Consider the following 17111-nt stretch of genomic DNA (forward strand, 5'->3'; position numbering starts at 1 on the left):
CTGTGCACCTTAATGGCCAAATCCTGGGCAGATTTTGGAAAGTGGCCACAACTCCAGTTGCCCCTATGGGGTGGAGTACACGTTTTGAAGATGGTGACTACACTGCATTGCAACAATGTGTTTGGGATGTTGCTAGTCTGGATACATAGAGCAGTCCTTTTCAGTATAAATGTTATTATGCTGCTTATATGGCAAAATACAAGACCGTGGCTTAAGCCCAGAAAACTGCACCTCCACACAGAATGTGGGATCTTGCCATGGGAACTATCTTGCACATCAATTATCCCAACTGCCTTATTGATCACCGGAAATTCCCAACCCCTCACTTTGGGCAGACCGAGCAGTCCATCATGTCTTGTAGATGTAACCTTGAAGCATCATGTGAATATATATGGTCATTAGTATCATACTGTCAATCCTGTAATCAATGACATGCAATTAGAATGGAAAGTGGCACATGGACTCCTGACTTCACACTTTGGTGCCCCCTTGGCATAATGCAGGACTGACTGTAGAAAGAAACCATATTCATTGGATTGCTTGGAAGGCGGCAAATGTTGAACTGCTAAATCATTTGACAGCCAAAAAGGGCTTTGAAACCATTTCTGGATGTCCAAACATAATTTCAGCTGCGACAAACGCAAAGTTGGAAGCACATACAACGGATCCATTGCATACAAAGCAACCTAGGTAGAGACCCATTGAGTTTGCTAATCTTCCCAATTCGGTAAAATGCTGAGACAGCAGGCGCCTCAAAGCTGATGTGCCGGACCTTTATGGTCAATTAATAAATCATATTAATTCTAAGCTTGTACATGAGGCAGCGAGGGAGCACTGGCAATTAGCACTATGGCATGATCACTCACTGGAGGAACGGTCATTACTACTCTCCTCCCACAACTAGCTTCTTAGAACAGCTAGACTGAAATTAGGTTACTTTAAAGTCCTCTATGGCTGGACTCCATCCAGGCAGGACAAAAAGGGTCTCTTGCCACATTCCAAATGTTCGACATGCATGTGGAGACAGTAGATGCCACTTGGTCCACTGTTCTGTGGAGTTCTGTTAAATTGGGTTCAAATTAGGTTGAAATATGGATGATCATCATGAATGTAGAAGGTACTTCTAAAGCGCCTTCCGGATGCTTGGCCCTACTCCACAATAGGTTAAATAAAGTTGCCCTGTCTAAACCATGGCAAAGGTGGCAGAAAAATGCACTGGCAGAGGCTAAAACATGAATCCTCTGATGGTGGACGTAACACTTCATACCAAGTCATGGAGAGTGGTAGACCAAACTAGAGAGAGTAGCAAATCGTGAGCGCAGTAAATACAAGACTAATGACCAAATGATCAATTTCACACTTGCGTGGGAAATTTTCTTTAGCCCACACGCCCCTGGCATGCCCAGAAAGATCCAATAGAGACACTATATATCATCTGTCTGTTTCCATAGTAGTTGCCCACTGCATATTTTCATACCACCTCAACCGGGAAACACCAGTCTCTTACTTTAGTGTTCCATTATCACTACCCTGTGTAGAGTCATGCTCTTTATAGGAAATTATGCACTTACTTAAGTACTGACCTGTAGAAAGGTGGGGAGGACATTGGTCTGATATTAGATCTCTACTTGTCCTTAGTTATTTAATGAATATTTCTAAGGTATCCTGATTATGTTGTTGGTGTGTGAGAGAAGGCAGCCATAATGCTTGGGTAATTACTTTGCTCAAATATGCTGCTTTACATGCAATGTGTTCTTTTTGTTCTATCATTTTACGTTATTTCTGCTCACTAGTAGATTTATTTGATATATGAACTTATACTGATCACTGCTGTAACTGCTGCATAAAACCAATAAAAAATGACAAAAAAAAATATAAAATAAGCAGACACAGAGTTCCAAAGTCAATGCTGAGCAATTAAGTACCCCATAAAGAGGGAAGGAAAGGAATGGGAAACCAATCAGTCAGGTGCTTGGTTTAGGCCTTTGCATGAGCAGGGCCGCTCATGAGTCTGTGCCTTCCAGTTTTTATTTTTTTTAGTCGTTGTAAAACTTTAGGACTTTATTATCAATTTCCCCCTCATGCAGTGAAAGGACCAAGGGTCTGCTGTTTGGCTACAAAGACAAAACAAGATGTGCATTTTTAATAGTACACCACAATACTTTGACATATTTTTCGGAGCTTCATCCGCCACAAATAAAATACTTACCTTCTTTACCAAAATTCCTAGTGAATACTCTTACTACCTGCAGATTTCTGATAATGTGATCTAACCAGGCAAAACAAATAGCTGTGGAAAAGTTGAAAAAGCTTTCCCATACCAGTAGGTGGCACCACAGCTCTATCTCGATGCTGTAACTTCCTAGATGTGATGTTAGTTCCAGTCCTTTTTTGACACCCTTACAGGTGGAGACAACGTAGAAAAGACTGATGGAAATGACAGAAATGCAATCTAAAAAAAATTACTTGGAATCTTATTAAAACAACAATAGTCCTCTGAACAGGGAGATGCACGGGTCAGATAAGAATCTGGAGGTTGACAGAATATGCACCAGAAATATCATTACAGATGGTAAGCAATTTAATCTTCTGACAGAAAATATCTACCTGCAGGTTCCTCTACTGAGCAACCAAAGCAAAGCAGAGCAGAGTTCTGAGGAGAAACTCGTACAACAGTGGGCCATGGAGACCCTTGTAGGCAACCATCCCTGGAAGCGCATGGAGAGAACAATAATTTTTGACGAGGACAGAAGGAGATGCTTGCATCAGGCCAAAGTAGGTCCTGTCTATGGATACTTTTAGAAGGCAGGGAAAGATTTCCAAACATTTAATATGTAGGAACAAATAAATGCCCGCCTCATTATTATTTCGATTGATCATACCATAAAGTTTATAAGTAGATTTCTTTTATTTTGTTCAACAAATGCAGCTATAAAACAGTCTGAGTCAACGTCAAAAAAAAAGCTAAGTCAATGGATAAACACCCAAAACCAGGTGGAACTAAGAATTACAAAATCCCATCTACCTATGTCGCACTCAAACAACAGACAGAAGCAGACATATGTGGATATAGCACCCCAATACATCGGTCAGGACATAAGGTGAAACTCTGACTTAACCCAAACCCCTAAAGAACCGATGCAAAACAGAAAGTGGTTGTAACCACAAACCTGTTCATAACTAGGATGAAACAGGCTCATTAAAGACTACAGCTGCAAGATAAAACACATCTTACTAGGCAAGAAGATGGGCCAACAAGCATGCATGCATGCAAGCAAGCAAGACAGACATAATGAATATCATATGTAACTGTTATTCTGTTGAAAAATGCCTTAACCTTGGTACCCCAAAATGGGAAGCGGACAAGAAGCTATTTTACAGTGCAAGTTCAGTGTACGAGTTATTATGTAATGTCACGCCAATGTACGAACTGTGCAAACTTGGTAAACTAATAAAATTATGTTTTAAAAAAAAAAAACCTTGGTACCCCAAAGGCACAATGCGTTTCTACTAAACACAACCTCAACAGATGGGCGTCAAGTGACAACCCGTACTTTAGGTGCATAGCATCCCACATCGTCTCTACCCATACCCGGTGAAGAAAGCCAGGCAAGGATATCCATATCAAAGAACAAACCTTATCAATAGCAGCTAATCCTAAACAATGGAAGTGGTGGACAAAAACAAATAGAGGAGCAATTGAACTGTGTCACCCCCCTCAGAGACGTACTCACTGCAACAAAGGCAAGAGTCTCATACCAACAACCATCCCTAAAACTACAAGCGGAAAGAGACAGAACTGTGAAGACAATATTAGTCTCACTCAGAAGGAAAAATAAATCACCCAAAGGTCAGAAGTTAGGACAACTGACTAAGCTGCCATAGATACAAGCATCAGAAGACCTCTGAAAAGAACAAAACTGACATCTTCTGGTGACATGTATATAAAATGAGAGCAAGACAGTGTCCCTCCTCACGTTTACACTAAAGTGCTTACGCGCTTGTCAAACAGAACCGACTCCATGCCTTCAAAAACAGACACGTGAATCCACTCAATCACTTTAACCTAGGAAGATAGAAAATGTTCTAAAACGCCAGTCCTTCACTGTAGGAAAAAAATATCAATACACTCACCCACACACTCTCACTGACAAACGGTACACATTGCAGGCTGAAATAATGACCATGACTAGGGTGGGAAAGCCGCAACTCATATAAAAGGACGACCACATCCAAGGAAACAACTCTACCCAAATGGTGTTACTGCTGGAACCCAAGCTATGGACACATGGCATCCATGAACCACAAAATCTCTGTTAACACCAACAACAACTGATAGAGGACATGAAGTACCGATACCAAACCAGACGATCGAACCATAAATCAAAACTCAGAACTCAAACGGCATCCATCAGTCAGGAGGGATGAAACATTAAATCTACAGTCAACTGCAGATCTAAATAACCCATATTAAATGCTAAATCCTATGCTAGGAACCATACAGGACCCTTTCTGAAAAAAAGGCTTCCAATGAAAAGGAGTCATTCATAACTACAGTCTCCTTCCTGGCAACTTTAAGTATGGGCAGATGGACAGGAAAAAAAACAGTTTTGCAAATTGGCCCTTGAAAACTGTAACAAATCCAATGCAGAGGTTATAGACCTATATTCAATCAGTGACGGCACATACCCTCCAGGTAGAGACATTAAAATAACCTGTCAGGGGAAGCCGGGGAGGATTAAGAAGAAAAATGCTACTTCTGGGCTCAGGATGCTTCGAGGATAACAAACTGCTTGTAGTAACTGATGGCACATATAGATGCTAAGCAAGCTGTAAGTGCTGGTGATGTTTGCAAGGTCATTTCTAAGGGATCGGAACCTCCCATGCCACCTACAGGATATAAGCTTGGGAGATTCCAAGACCCAAGATTGGTACATCTCCATGTAATGCACTTCAAGGCCAGGGAACTCGGTTTGCCAAAGAGGTGGGGTCATAAAAAGCTGCATCCAGCACAATTGCCTAGACATCTCCGGAGAGGCCCTAGGAATGCTACTAAGTATGCCCATGATGGGCCACAATACAGCCCATAAACCAGGCCCACTGAGGAAACAGTGTAAAGGAAGGACCTAAGAAGTTGTCTAGTGGCCACAAATCTACAGTGAACCACTTAAGCAAAGTGTGCTCTCACATAGTCCAGTGAAAGGGAAACAGCATGAGAATAATGTGTCAGGAGGCACATAGCACTGGAGGGGCGAAGAACAAAGCTCATAGAAAGGAAAATGTTTCTTACCCTGTAAGCATCTGTTCGTGACATGTAGTGCTGTATATGCACATGCTGTGCGGGCACCTGCCATCTAGGATTGGGCTTGGATATGTGTAAGTATTTTTTCTTCAAAGAAGTCTTTCAAGTCACGATATATAGTGACGCCACCTATTGCTGGTAATGCGCATGGGCATTGGCTCCACTGTTAGAAGTAACATTAAGTATAAAAGAACAAAACATCTGCAACATCGAAAGGCTTCTGGGGAGGAGGGTGGGCGCAATGTGAATCTACAACACTACATGCCACAAACAGATGCTTACAGGTAACATTTTCAGCTGCGGCACGTGTAATTGTAGATACATATGCTGTGCATAGACTGAAAAGCAGTCCTCCCTTTATGCTGTGACTAGCCTGAGGATATTGTAGAAAATTGAAAAAGTGTGCATAAGACAGCCTGGCCTAATCTAGCTTGTTGGGAGCTAAAAACATCCACACAGTAATGTTTAGTAAAAGTGTAGTGATTAGACCAAGTAGCTTCGCAAATGTCGACTATAGGAATCTTACCCAAGAAAGTCATAGATGCTCCTCTTTTATTTTTTTATTTTTTAAACAGGGTGAGTGAGGTCTGGGAGGGATAGGCAAAGGTCTTTTGGCTTTTGCAAAACACATATGTATGCATTTGACCAGCCAGCATACTATACCTGGTTTACAGAGAGCATGGCCCTTCTAGAGATTGGAGAAAGACAAAGCTGCTGTGTTTTACGGCGGGTCTTAATGATGTCAATGTAATACACTAGTGCTCTTTAGGCATCTAATGTGTGAAGAGCTCGTTCTGTTACTGACTCTGGATGTGGAAAAACACAGATCTATAGTTTGATTAAGGTGGAAACTAAAGACCAACTTATGAAGGAATTTGAGGTTTGTTCTGAGGACTTCCCTAGTATTGTGTACTTGGAATAAGATTTCTTCAAGAGTAAAAGCCTGAAACTCACTGGCTTGAGGGAAGTGATAGGTACTGCAAGGAAACAAGCTTTCTGCAGGTTTACCCCAACTTTTTGCCCATATTTTGACTACTTGGTACTGGTGTAATGGCTCTTAAATGCCCTGAGCCTGCTTAACAGGTGCCCTGACCCTTAAAATGGTGTATGTTTAATTGGCTCTTCCCCAATTGGCATAGTTTAACTTACTTCAAAGTCCATAGTCTATGGTAGCAAGGGTACTCGGGCCTGTAGGTAAATGTGTCTCCCAGGGACTGCAGCACTTATTGTGCCACTCTGAGTGGGACAAGGTAAAACATGGCTCCCAGTCTGCCACTGCAGACTGGAAGGGCAGTTTAAAACTGCTAAATCGACTTTGGCATTTGGGTAAAGGTAAAGGTAATGCCTGACTAGAAACTCTAAATTATTGTTTTTACTGTGGAAAGGCTAGTAGCCTCATTGTCCAGTACAGAGATACGGGCTGGCACCCCATCTTGATAACTTCTGAATGGGAGTACTAGGGTTGGTACTGATTGGTACCAAAAGAATCTGTGCATTAAATCAGATTTAATGGTTACATTAAATTTAATATCACTGGTGGGTAAAGTGAAACTTTAGGATGAGCCACTTTAGTTGCCCAAGGTTTCCAGTGCCCATTTACAGATGTACACGAGGCTTGTCCTGCAGACAGCGTTCTGCCCTCTTGGGGAAACGTGATCATGACTACCAGGATATAACACAGTAGGGTCTGCATGGGAGAGGTGTTACCTCCCTCCTGCAGGAAGCCATATGGGTTCTAGCCCAAAAGGCAAGCTTCAAAGGAGAAGCTGCCTTTGAAGGGCAAAGGTAGGCAGGAGCGCGCCACATGGTAAAGCCAACTTACTAGAGACACCATTTTAAAAATATTTTTATTCTTAAAGCTACGATCTGTTTGGGCATCATTTAATAGATTTACTCACCCCAAAAGCACTTAGCACTTTGTTCGGACGCCGGTCCCTGGTTCGCCACGGCTCTTCCGGCTGATTGTGCAGAGGGACGTGGCTCCTCCCCTCAGCTCCCTCTCTTGGGGGTTGACTCCTTATTTAATAGGCAAGTGGGCTCGGATGCGCAGCGGTAGGCGGCAGCGTGCCACAGGGTAAAGCCAACTTACTGGAGCTAGCATTTTTAAAATATTTTTATTCCTAACGCTATGATCTGTTTGTGCATCCCCCGGGCTATATTATCCAAAGGTTAGATCTGACCTCAGGTAAAGGTGGCGGGATCGCCATTATTTACAAAAGTCAACGTACCTCTCGTATATCCAGAAGTCCACCACCAGATTGTGAGAACCTCTCGTTCTCAATAGGTTTTACACCTACGGTTACTCTGTCAGGCATTTCAATCTATCAGACCGTGGGTCCTTGGGACAATTTTGTAAATCTCTGCCTGACCTGGCGGCTAATTTAGCCAGCACCCCTACCAACTTTACTTTATTGGGAGATATTAATCTTCACTTTAATGACCTCTCACAGGCAGCCGCAGCGGAGATAACTAATGACCTTGCAGCTTATCAGTTCCTCCAAAAGGTTACCAATCCAACCCATATGAAAGGACATTTATTAGATCCTATCTTCTCCAATTTGGAAGATTTATTGGGAGGGAAACCCATTCCAGTACCTTGGACTGATCATTTTCTAATTCCATTTTCCTTGACCCCCAACTGCGCCTTGTCCCCTACTAAGCCGTTTAGAACAAGTTCACGTCCTTGGCCTAAACTCTCGACAGAACAATGGATTCTAGAATTAGAAAAAACAAAGCCGATCCCTGACCCAGATGCCATAATTGCTAACGAAAATTTTAATAAGTGGATAGAAAGCTCTTTAGATCAGGTTCTCTAAATAAAATCTACGAGATGAAAATAGGAATTAACTGAATGGCATGGTACTCCCCAAAGCTTCGGGCGTAAAACAAACTTGCAAGAAACTCGAAAGAACTTGGAGAAAGGATTTCTCCTTCAAAAAGAAACTGGAATATAGGGAGGCCATCAAATTGTGCAAAGCAGAAATTAAACTAGCCCAGGCTGCCTACTATGAAGAAAAAATGTCCTTGGCAGCTAATTCTGCACGTGAAATCTTTCGCAATGTGAAAACACTGCTCAGAGCCCCTCCACCCCTAGAATTTGGGCTTAAGCTGTAATAACTTAACAGACTTTTTCCTTGATAAAATCCAAGCGATCTATACATGATTCCTCCTGGCAGATGGCCAAACATTGGATATCAGTCGTCATAGCATGGAATTCTATCTGGAGGCAATCCCCCTGGACCCTGAGGCGCTGGAAACCATCTCGGGACAGATGAAAAGTGGGTCGCCCAGAGACCCAGCGCCTCTTAATATCTTGAAAAAGTAGCCGGAACTGTCTCCCCCATTATATTGGAGTCGATCAACGCCTCGCTTTCCACTGGAGTGGTTCCCCCTCCATGGAAGAAAGCGATGGTAAAGGCACTACTAAAAAAGCATAGCCTTGACCCTGATTTCTTGGGAAACTATTGTCCCATTTCACTTCTCCCTGGGATCAGTAAAATTGCAGAAAAACATGGTAACTCAGTGCTGTCTGCATTTCTAGAGACTCATAATCTCCTCCACCCGTCACAGACTGGCTTCCGATCACTCCAAGGAACAAAAACTGCTCTGTTAACAGTAGTTGAAGAGCCAAAAAAAATCCTGGACACCGGAGGTACCACTGTGGTCATCCTCTTGGACCTCAGTGCACCCTTGACACGGTCAACCACCAAATTTTGGTCCGTAGACTTATAAATCTGGGGGTGACCAGGGCTGCTTTGGCATGGCTGCAATCCTTTTTGGATGATAGATCCTTCCAGGTCGTTGAAGCCAAAGTGGCCTCAAACCAAGTGCACCTCCGCTGCGGAGTTCCGCAGGGATCTTCCTTGAATACCACCCTATTTAACAATTAAATGAGCCATTAGCGGAAATAGTGCTGCCTTTTGGGGTACATAAAGTGACCTATGCAGAAGACACGCAACTCGCAGAAGACACGCAACTCGAAGTGGGACTCAACCATTCTGATAACTCCTCTCCCAGCCTCCGTCCTTGCTTGTAAGAGGTGGGCAAATGGATAAATAATTCCTATCTGAAATTAAATGGAGAAAAGACTGAGATGATTTTTTGGGGAACTCGTCCCTTTTTTAATCTAAAATAATGTGGCCGGCCAACCTGGGCCCTGTTCCAGCCCCCAAGACCCAGATGAAAAGCCTGGGTATTTGGCTGGATCAAAACGTGAGGTTTAAGGTTCAGGCGCGTAAAGTGGCAGCCTCCTGCTGCGGCATCCTAAAGAGTCCTTCCACCCCTCCCCTTCGAGGCAAGGAAGCTCATGGTCCAGGCGCTCATCCTATCGCATCTGGACTATGGGAATGCCCTTTATTTAGGGGCCCCATGCGCGACCATCTCAAAACTCCAGACGGTGCAAAACTGCGCAGCCAGGATACTTCTGGTAATCCCAAAATGCCAATCTGCAAAACCAGTACCTGAAACCTTCTACTGGCTCCCATCAAAGAGAGAGTTCATTTCAAGGCTATGTATATTGTTCACAATACGCTAGCCGGAAAGGGACCTTCCATCAATCGCTCTATTGTTAGGCCCTACCTTGCTAACAGACGCCTCAGTTCGGACGACCTGCGTCTTGCTGCAGTTCCCAGGATTAAGAAAGCAGGAAGTGGAGGTCGTCTGTTCTCTTATAATGCCGCTAAGTTCTGGAACACTCTCCCACTTCATTTGCTTAAGGAACCCAACTATCTGGCTTTTCTTAATCTGTTAAAAACCTGGCTCTTCCCCCAGGATAGTTGTGGTGACTATTACTTGCCGCTGTCAAGGCTGGGATGCCCCCGGGTAGCTAAGTGCTTAATACGCGCCTAATAAATGTCTTTTTTATTTAATTTCATTTCAAATGGGTAACACTGGGGAGAGGGGCTGCCCTATTGTTTAGGTAGGCTGGCAACCTAGGCACAGGAGAGGAGAAGCCAGTTGTCAAACCAGTTTTTCCAGGGGTGTGTAGCCACTTGGTAGCCACTCCGCTGGGGGAGGGCTAGGGAGCTGTGTGAATTTTCGATGCTGGATGTGGTGCAGGCAGAGGCTCGTCCGCTTCGGCGCCAGGGCTCCCTTCTACTGCAAACACTTGATCTTCTGTGCTGGAAGCCTATGGCTGCTGCATGCCCTCAGTGTCCCATTCTCTGAACAGGTCCGGAGTATCGCCACTTCGGTGTTGTGCCATCAAAGCTGGGGCGATGCGATGATCTCAACAATAACAGAGGGTCTTTTTATTATGGAAGGCAAGGCATGCCGAACAGGAGGCTTCATAGTGTTTCGGGAACAGATGGAGGCACACACCTGATGGAGGTCTGTCCTTGGGTATTTTGCTTGATACTTCGGGTAGTAACAGAATGAAGTTCCTTCTATCACAGGCACATTCTCTGGTGTTGATGTATCGATGGCGCCCCGGAGGGGCGAGACCCTGTACCGGTCATCGAATGTGTTCAATCGCATATCCGTGAATAAAAGCTACACGATGCTTGGAACCTACAAATAAATGCAACTGGTATTTCTTCTGACGATTAAGAAGGATTAATGCGGGCCTGGCGACACCACCACGTGGTGTTGAACCGGAGCTCGAAAGCACACGTCTGAACAAGTCTGTGGAGAAAAACACAATGTAACTATGCAGCTGATACCCTTGTGCATTACCAGCTTTAGGTGGTTACTATACCTCAGGACTCTAAAGACTTCTTTGAAGAAAAACAACTTGAATACGTCCAAGTTCAACACTAGAGGGCAGGAGTATGCACAGCATGAGCACCTACTGCTAAACATGCCACAAACACATCCTTTCTGTGTCTTATTCCACTGAGATTCTCTGTGAGATGGTGAGGAGGAGAAAGGGAATCAGAGACCCAGAAGCTCCAAAGGCAGGTCAGAAATGTAGGGTTATCTGGAGTCCAATGATGAGCAACTTTATAGTGGATGGCATGTGCAGAAGCTCATCTAAATTAAGCGGACAAAGCAGAGTTTAAAAATGCCTTATTAAAGAGCAACAAGGGCTCCGATATGGATAAGCAGTTTCAAGGATATCTAAACAACATGTTTACCTTAATCTCTGCGAAAGGCAAATGCAACTACAGGGCCTCTGCCATCTTGCCCAAGACCACCTTAAAAAAGAACATCCTGTGAAGGAAACGTGGAGGGACAATCTAAGAAGAAATACTGAAGACACTGGTATTTTGGAGACCCCAAGGGGACCCTCTACAGGAGTTTAGGAACAAATCCATCTCAGCAAAGATCTTCTGGATACAAATGTCCTTGATTGAAGCCTGAGCAAGGCCCATAGGGGATCCAACATAAGCCCACCGATTATCCCACTGTAAAGGAGCCAGAACTAGTGCTATAGACAAATTTAATAGTGGTGCAGACATGAACAGAAAAAGAGGCTGTGAATTTCGGGTCGACAAATGCAAAAAGAACAATAGATGGACAGAATGCAGAACAATGTCATACATTCACCACAGTACAGAGATCTGGGCCTAAATCCATAGTTTTTTTGCTCACCATGCCATTCCAGTTGGGACCCAGCCATATGCAAATCATTCTTGACCCTGCGCTTAATGGGAACAGTCCAGCCCGAACTGCCAGGCCAGGTCCTCAACCGGTCCCAGGATGCTTGTTTCCGGTCCAGGGAGGACCTGGCTTGGCAGTTCAGGCTGGACTGTTCCCACAAGGAACAGGGTCAAGACTGATCTGCATATGGCTGGGTCCAAACTGGGGTGGTATCTGAGCAAAAGAATGATGGATTAAACCCAGATCCTTGTGACTTGGGGTGAATGGTTTGCATTGTCCAGCATTCTGTTCATCAATTGTTTCTTGTGCATTTCGGGTCAGCTTTAGGTTTTATCAAAAGGGTCAACTGCCGGAAGGTTATGGACTGCTGGTAGAGGTGCGGTCTATGCTCCCACCAGCACTTTGAGGCAAGGTGGTGCTCCAGAGCGAGCCAACGGGAGGTGGAGCATAGTCAGCAAAGCTTGTGTGCAAGATGCCCTTGACTGGTGTCAGTGCAGGGGACATAAGTGCCAGAAACATATCAAGGAGCGCCAGTCTGAAGCCAGAACTGAACTGGACCCCAGCATCAATCTCATGTCCACCAAAGTAGGACACAGTTCAGAAGATGTTGAGGTCTAATTTGGACAATGAGCCACAATGACCAGAAGACCGGTCTCTGGTCAGGAGTGACATCAAGGTGAAGATATGCTCTCAGTTGGATACATCCTGATCCTAGAGCTGGGAGACTTCCTTGGGAACAAAGCAATCGAATGCAAGAAGTCCCAAGTAGAAGCAGGCTGGAAATATTACAGTAAAAACACTACAAAACATGTTTTTCAAGATTGACATTCCAGCAATTCCAGATCCACGTCAAAGGTCATGGAAAAAACGGATTGGACGTCAAAGCACAGAAAGGCACTATATATGGATGTGTGAAAGAACTGTGTGGCAGTACTAGCATCAAGTTGAGAGTTGGAGCTATCAACCTATCTTCTGGCGCAGGACAGCTAGTTCAGCTCATGAGGAGAATCACATGAGAAATCTGCAGGTCAGGTCGGTATTCTTCAGAAAAGGCATTGTGGTTTTGCATTTTTATTGTGTATTTGGAAATAGGACTGCAATGAAAGAAAAGTAAATAAGTGCATGAAAAAGAAAAAGAAATAACTGAATGAATGCTATACAAGCGTTCCAGTAAATTAGGTGCAGAAGAACTCACATTTTCTTGCCAGAGACAGTGGGAGATGGCGGTGAAGTGAGAGAGTCCAAGCTGTAAATGCCACTTTCACTATATGGACTGAGGGTTGGAGATGATGTGCGTGAGTGGGAATCCGGAGTCAGATCTAATTTCAGAGAGTCTGGACTTTCAAGGTCTGAAGTGCTGCCACTCAGTTTTGCCCTCTTCTTGGCAGCACTGTTACGCAATGACCTAAGAGAACTTATCATCTGAAATTAAAAATGTAAAAACAAATTGATTTTGACAGTATAAAAATAATTCACAGACAATTTATATACTTTATTATACTTAGAAAATGTGTACCATATAATGACTTGCACTCTGTGGGTGTGGAAAGAATGGTTGTAACTGAATATCTGTTTTACACGCCACGGCGGGTGCAGGTTGCATACCTGCATCTCTTCCACAGTACCTTCTAGACAGTGTTCCACTCAAAAGCATTTTCCGGGGGACTAGTATTTGTGGCAGTGCCAGTTACCTTTTTGTTGTCATCTTCACAAGTGATATTTTTCCTGGGCCACACAGTTTTAAATATGTTGCTGTAGGCAGCCTAGAGCTTGGCACATCCACTATGTGACTTACCTCCTCCAACAGCACGTTTAGCCTTTTATTGAAAAAAAGGGGTGCTGGAGTGGGGAGTTTTGTGTGTGTCTTTCTGTCTGTCTCTTAGTCAACGTGCAGTTAACATTTACCCTACTAAGAACAGATTTCAAGTCTGGCAGGTTAAACCAAAGATTAGCACTGCACTAAACCATAATCTGCAGGCACTGGGGCAAATGAAAATGCTTCACATTTTATTAAACTGGTGACACAAATGTCTACGACTGTGCTTTAAAGCTATAAAATTCAGTAATGAACAGAAAATAATAGAGAAACAAATAGGGGAAAACTGGCGTGGATGACTTGAGATTGGTCGAAATACTAAAAATGACTATAGGCAGTTACAAAAACCAATCTAAATTAGTAGAGCTAAAAAACATTTTGCCCAAAGTCAAAATCTACATCTTTATATGGTGTGTCTTACACGGCGCCGGACTCACTTGTTTGCTTCTAAGCAAACACGATTTTACCACTGAGGTACGGAGTGCCTGGGAAGAATGGCAAGGAAAGGAGAAATATTTGGAAATGTTTATGCCACTAGACAGGTGCATCCTTGCACTACCATGTGAACAAGACTAAGCATTAATGATTTTTGGATATGAGGCATGGGTAGAGCTCATGTGGTCTGAAAAAGGATAATGGGGAGCAGAGTGGTGTATGCAAATTAGGGGTAATAATGGGTTTACTTATAGATGCTGAATAAGGCTTTGTCTCGGGTAAGGAAATAAACAATGGGGGTGGGACAGTATGCGTTGGGGGTGGTGTAAGGTACAAAAGAAAAGGTAAATTCTTTAACTGAAATATCATGCCAGATTATTTTTCTCCAGGAAAAGGGAAGAATTATGATTTTACACATAGGAGGATTCTTTCAACCTAGTGTACTACAGCCATTTCATTTTACATTCATTGACCATTTTAAAAGATTTCCTGTCTGAACGCTTAGATGTATTGTCATACATAAAGTCCTGTTTTAAGTTTTTCATTTAACATGTAAGTATAACAGATTTTCACAACAGTGTTCACTCATTATTAAAGCTGCCTTCCATTGGTCAGGGCATAAAGACGCCTCTTTACAGGAGGACTGTAATGCAAAACATCTTACACCATGTAACCAATCATTTTACTGAAGCTTCACATACCATTTTATAATAAGCATTTAATAACCAGCACAACACGTGTAAAATAGAGGTAGGCAGCTGTTTCTCATTTGTTTGAAATGCATAAACATAGGAAGAATAATTTATAATGTAAAGTGAAAAACTTCTGTCGTTACTCCGACCTCTTCATGATCTAGATCATCTTTGACATTCAATTCCGAAAGATCAATGGCAAGCTTCTTGTCTTTTTCACTGCTCCAAGCATCATCAGCTTCTTTTCTTATTTGAGCTGGGCTAAAATCCCCTTTATCTGGCAGCAGGCTTGGACCCCTGGTGATCGGAGGAAAAGGCTTGTTTCCATTCAGGCCTCCTCGTGAAGATGTTCTCAACAGAGCTGGTTTCAGTGGAAGTGGAGACTGTGTCTCCTGGGACTGATCACCTACATAAAATACAAAGATGGTCTTAACATGGATAAGAACTGTCCTGCACACTAGTACATTATGAACATTTTGGCTATCTTTCGCCAAATCTGGTTTCCTTAGTTACTTTGCAGGGAAAAATAACTCTGGGCTCACATCTAAATTAGTAGCATCACATTTTAAAAATAAGTTAGTTAAAAATGCAGAATTTACCATAGTATTAAAGACAACACAAACTAATACACTTGCACATGCTCTTGCATTGAAAGAACTTTGAGCTTTACCAAAAACCTTTCTACAGCAGCAGCCAAAGGATAAAGGGCCATATGTATCAAGGCGAAATGCGATTGCAACGCTGAAATTCGCAGAATCTCAGCGTTTGCGATCGCAATTTTGCCTAGTGCTATGTATGAAAGCACAACTGTCCCGCAAATTAAAATGGGGAGAAGTCTAAAATTGTGCTACTAGTCAAAAAGCTTACAAACCTAAAAAGTAAAGGTCCAATTTTCCATCATCATAAAAACGTACAGTTTAAGCAAATATTAACATTGGCAATTTAAAAGGTGGATCACTGCTATCAATCAAGGAAGTCTACACCTTAACGTACATTTTATCATGGATGAAGGTTAATTGTAGAAAGTTCAAAATTTGCACCGATCTACAAGGAATCTTCCAGTTGTTCTAGTTCCATGCCACCAGAATAAATCAGTGAATTAGCCATTTGTACAGAGCAAACTAAAACCTAATTTAATCTATGGACTCAACCCTGTGGGTTATTAAACTCCAAGAGTCAATCAAATACTAAACTAAGAAGGCAATGAATCTTAGAGAGAACATGTGGAGGAGATTGTTCGCCATAGAATGACCAAATATAAAAACCTCTACTGGTAAATATCTAGCTGGAATCCAAGCATTACAAAAGTGCAAATTCAGTGTCCGAAAAGCATAGCAAAAAACAATGTTATTAATAAACATATTTAACTAAACCCCAGCACAAAATGTACTAATGTACCAAAATCGTTTACATTCAAATCATAACAGTAAACAACATGGCTTCCTTCTCATCCATGATGCAGTACGCAATCTAGATTACTTCTCAGGAATAAGACAAGATACAGTGGTGTCTCCAGAAGATGCAATCGACAGCCAGCATTTTCACTATGATTGTACTACTTTTAACATGTTTCTAATAGCGGACACAAGTTTCAAATACAGTTTGCCCCTAAATGATGAAAATGTTTTTCCCAAAATGGTTGTTCAGATGTCAAATTCTAGATTTCATGTATGAAAAGGTTTCAAATCCTTTTTTCTCAATCTTCAAATCACAGTTTATTTAATAATATCATAAAAACACAAGCAATGTGTATTTTCATCTTATAAAATAATAAAAGAGAACAATTGTCAACAAAGGGCCTTTCAAGTTAACTCCCTCAAGGAAACTGACCCCCCTCCCAGCTTTGTACGCAATTTCTTAAATGTTTTCCTGCCTCGACCAACCACAATACCATTTTAACGCATTACCTGATAAAATCTAGGTCACTGACAACTATGCAAGGTTTGAAAAAGCCACAAAAATGTTACTAACTGAAATACTAATATTTGAACACTGGTATCCTAAATAGATTAACATATTTTATATTGTAACACGAAGAGGCTCTTCCTGCCAGTGCCCTGGTTAGTGAACTACCACTCTGGTTTTACAGAGGAGGGAGGGGTCGGCAAAGAGTGTGCGTTGTTGGACCAAGTTCCTTGTCAAAGCCACAAGCCAGAGCAAGGCTGAGACTCATTGGCTTAGTGTTCTGCGGGGCCTACTGCAAACTGTTCATAATCCTGATGGACCCTGTAAAGGCAGCAAAATGAAAAACACTCATATGAACTAAGAAGGATTTTACAACCGTCTTCGCAAAAAAGTGACATTCTTGTCCCAGCCAAGCTAAAGG

At 42.6% G+C, this 17111-nt stretch overlaps 1 protein-coding gene across 2 annotated transcripts in view; it reads right to left on the reverse strand.

The window, feature by feature from the left end:
* TOGARAM1 (TOG array regulator of axonemal microtubules 1) overlaps positions 1–17111 on the reverse strand; it is an 846610-nt gene that overhangs the window by 670817 nt on the left and 158682 nt on the right. For both annotated transcript variants that reach the window (XR_014968891.1, XM_085626936.1), the window contains exons 5-6: positions 14935–15191; positions 13038–13264 (exon numbers count right to left, since the gene is read on the reverse strand). Coding sequence is in view for 1 of the 2 variants with exons in the window: in XM_085626936.1 (XP_085483062.1) it covers positions 13038–13264; positions 14935–15191 (484 nt within the window). In the remaining variant the exon portion in view is untranslated. The remainder of the gene's footprint in view (positions 1–13037; positions 13265–14934; positions 15192–17111) is intronic.

The sequence above is a fragment of the Triturus cristatus genome, chromosome 9 (assembly GCF_964204655.1).
Source record: "Triturus cristatus chromosome 9, aTriCri1.1, whole genome shotgun sequence".
Lineage (NCBI taxonomy): Eukaryota > Metazoa > Chordata > Amphibia > Caudata > Salamandridae > Triturus > Triturus cristatus.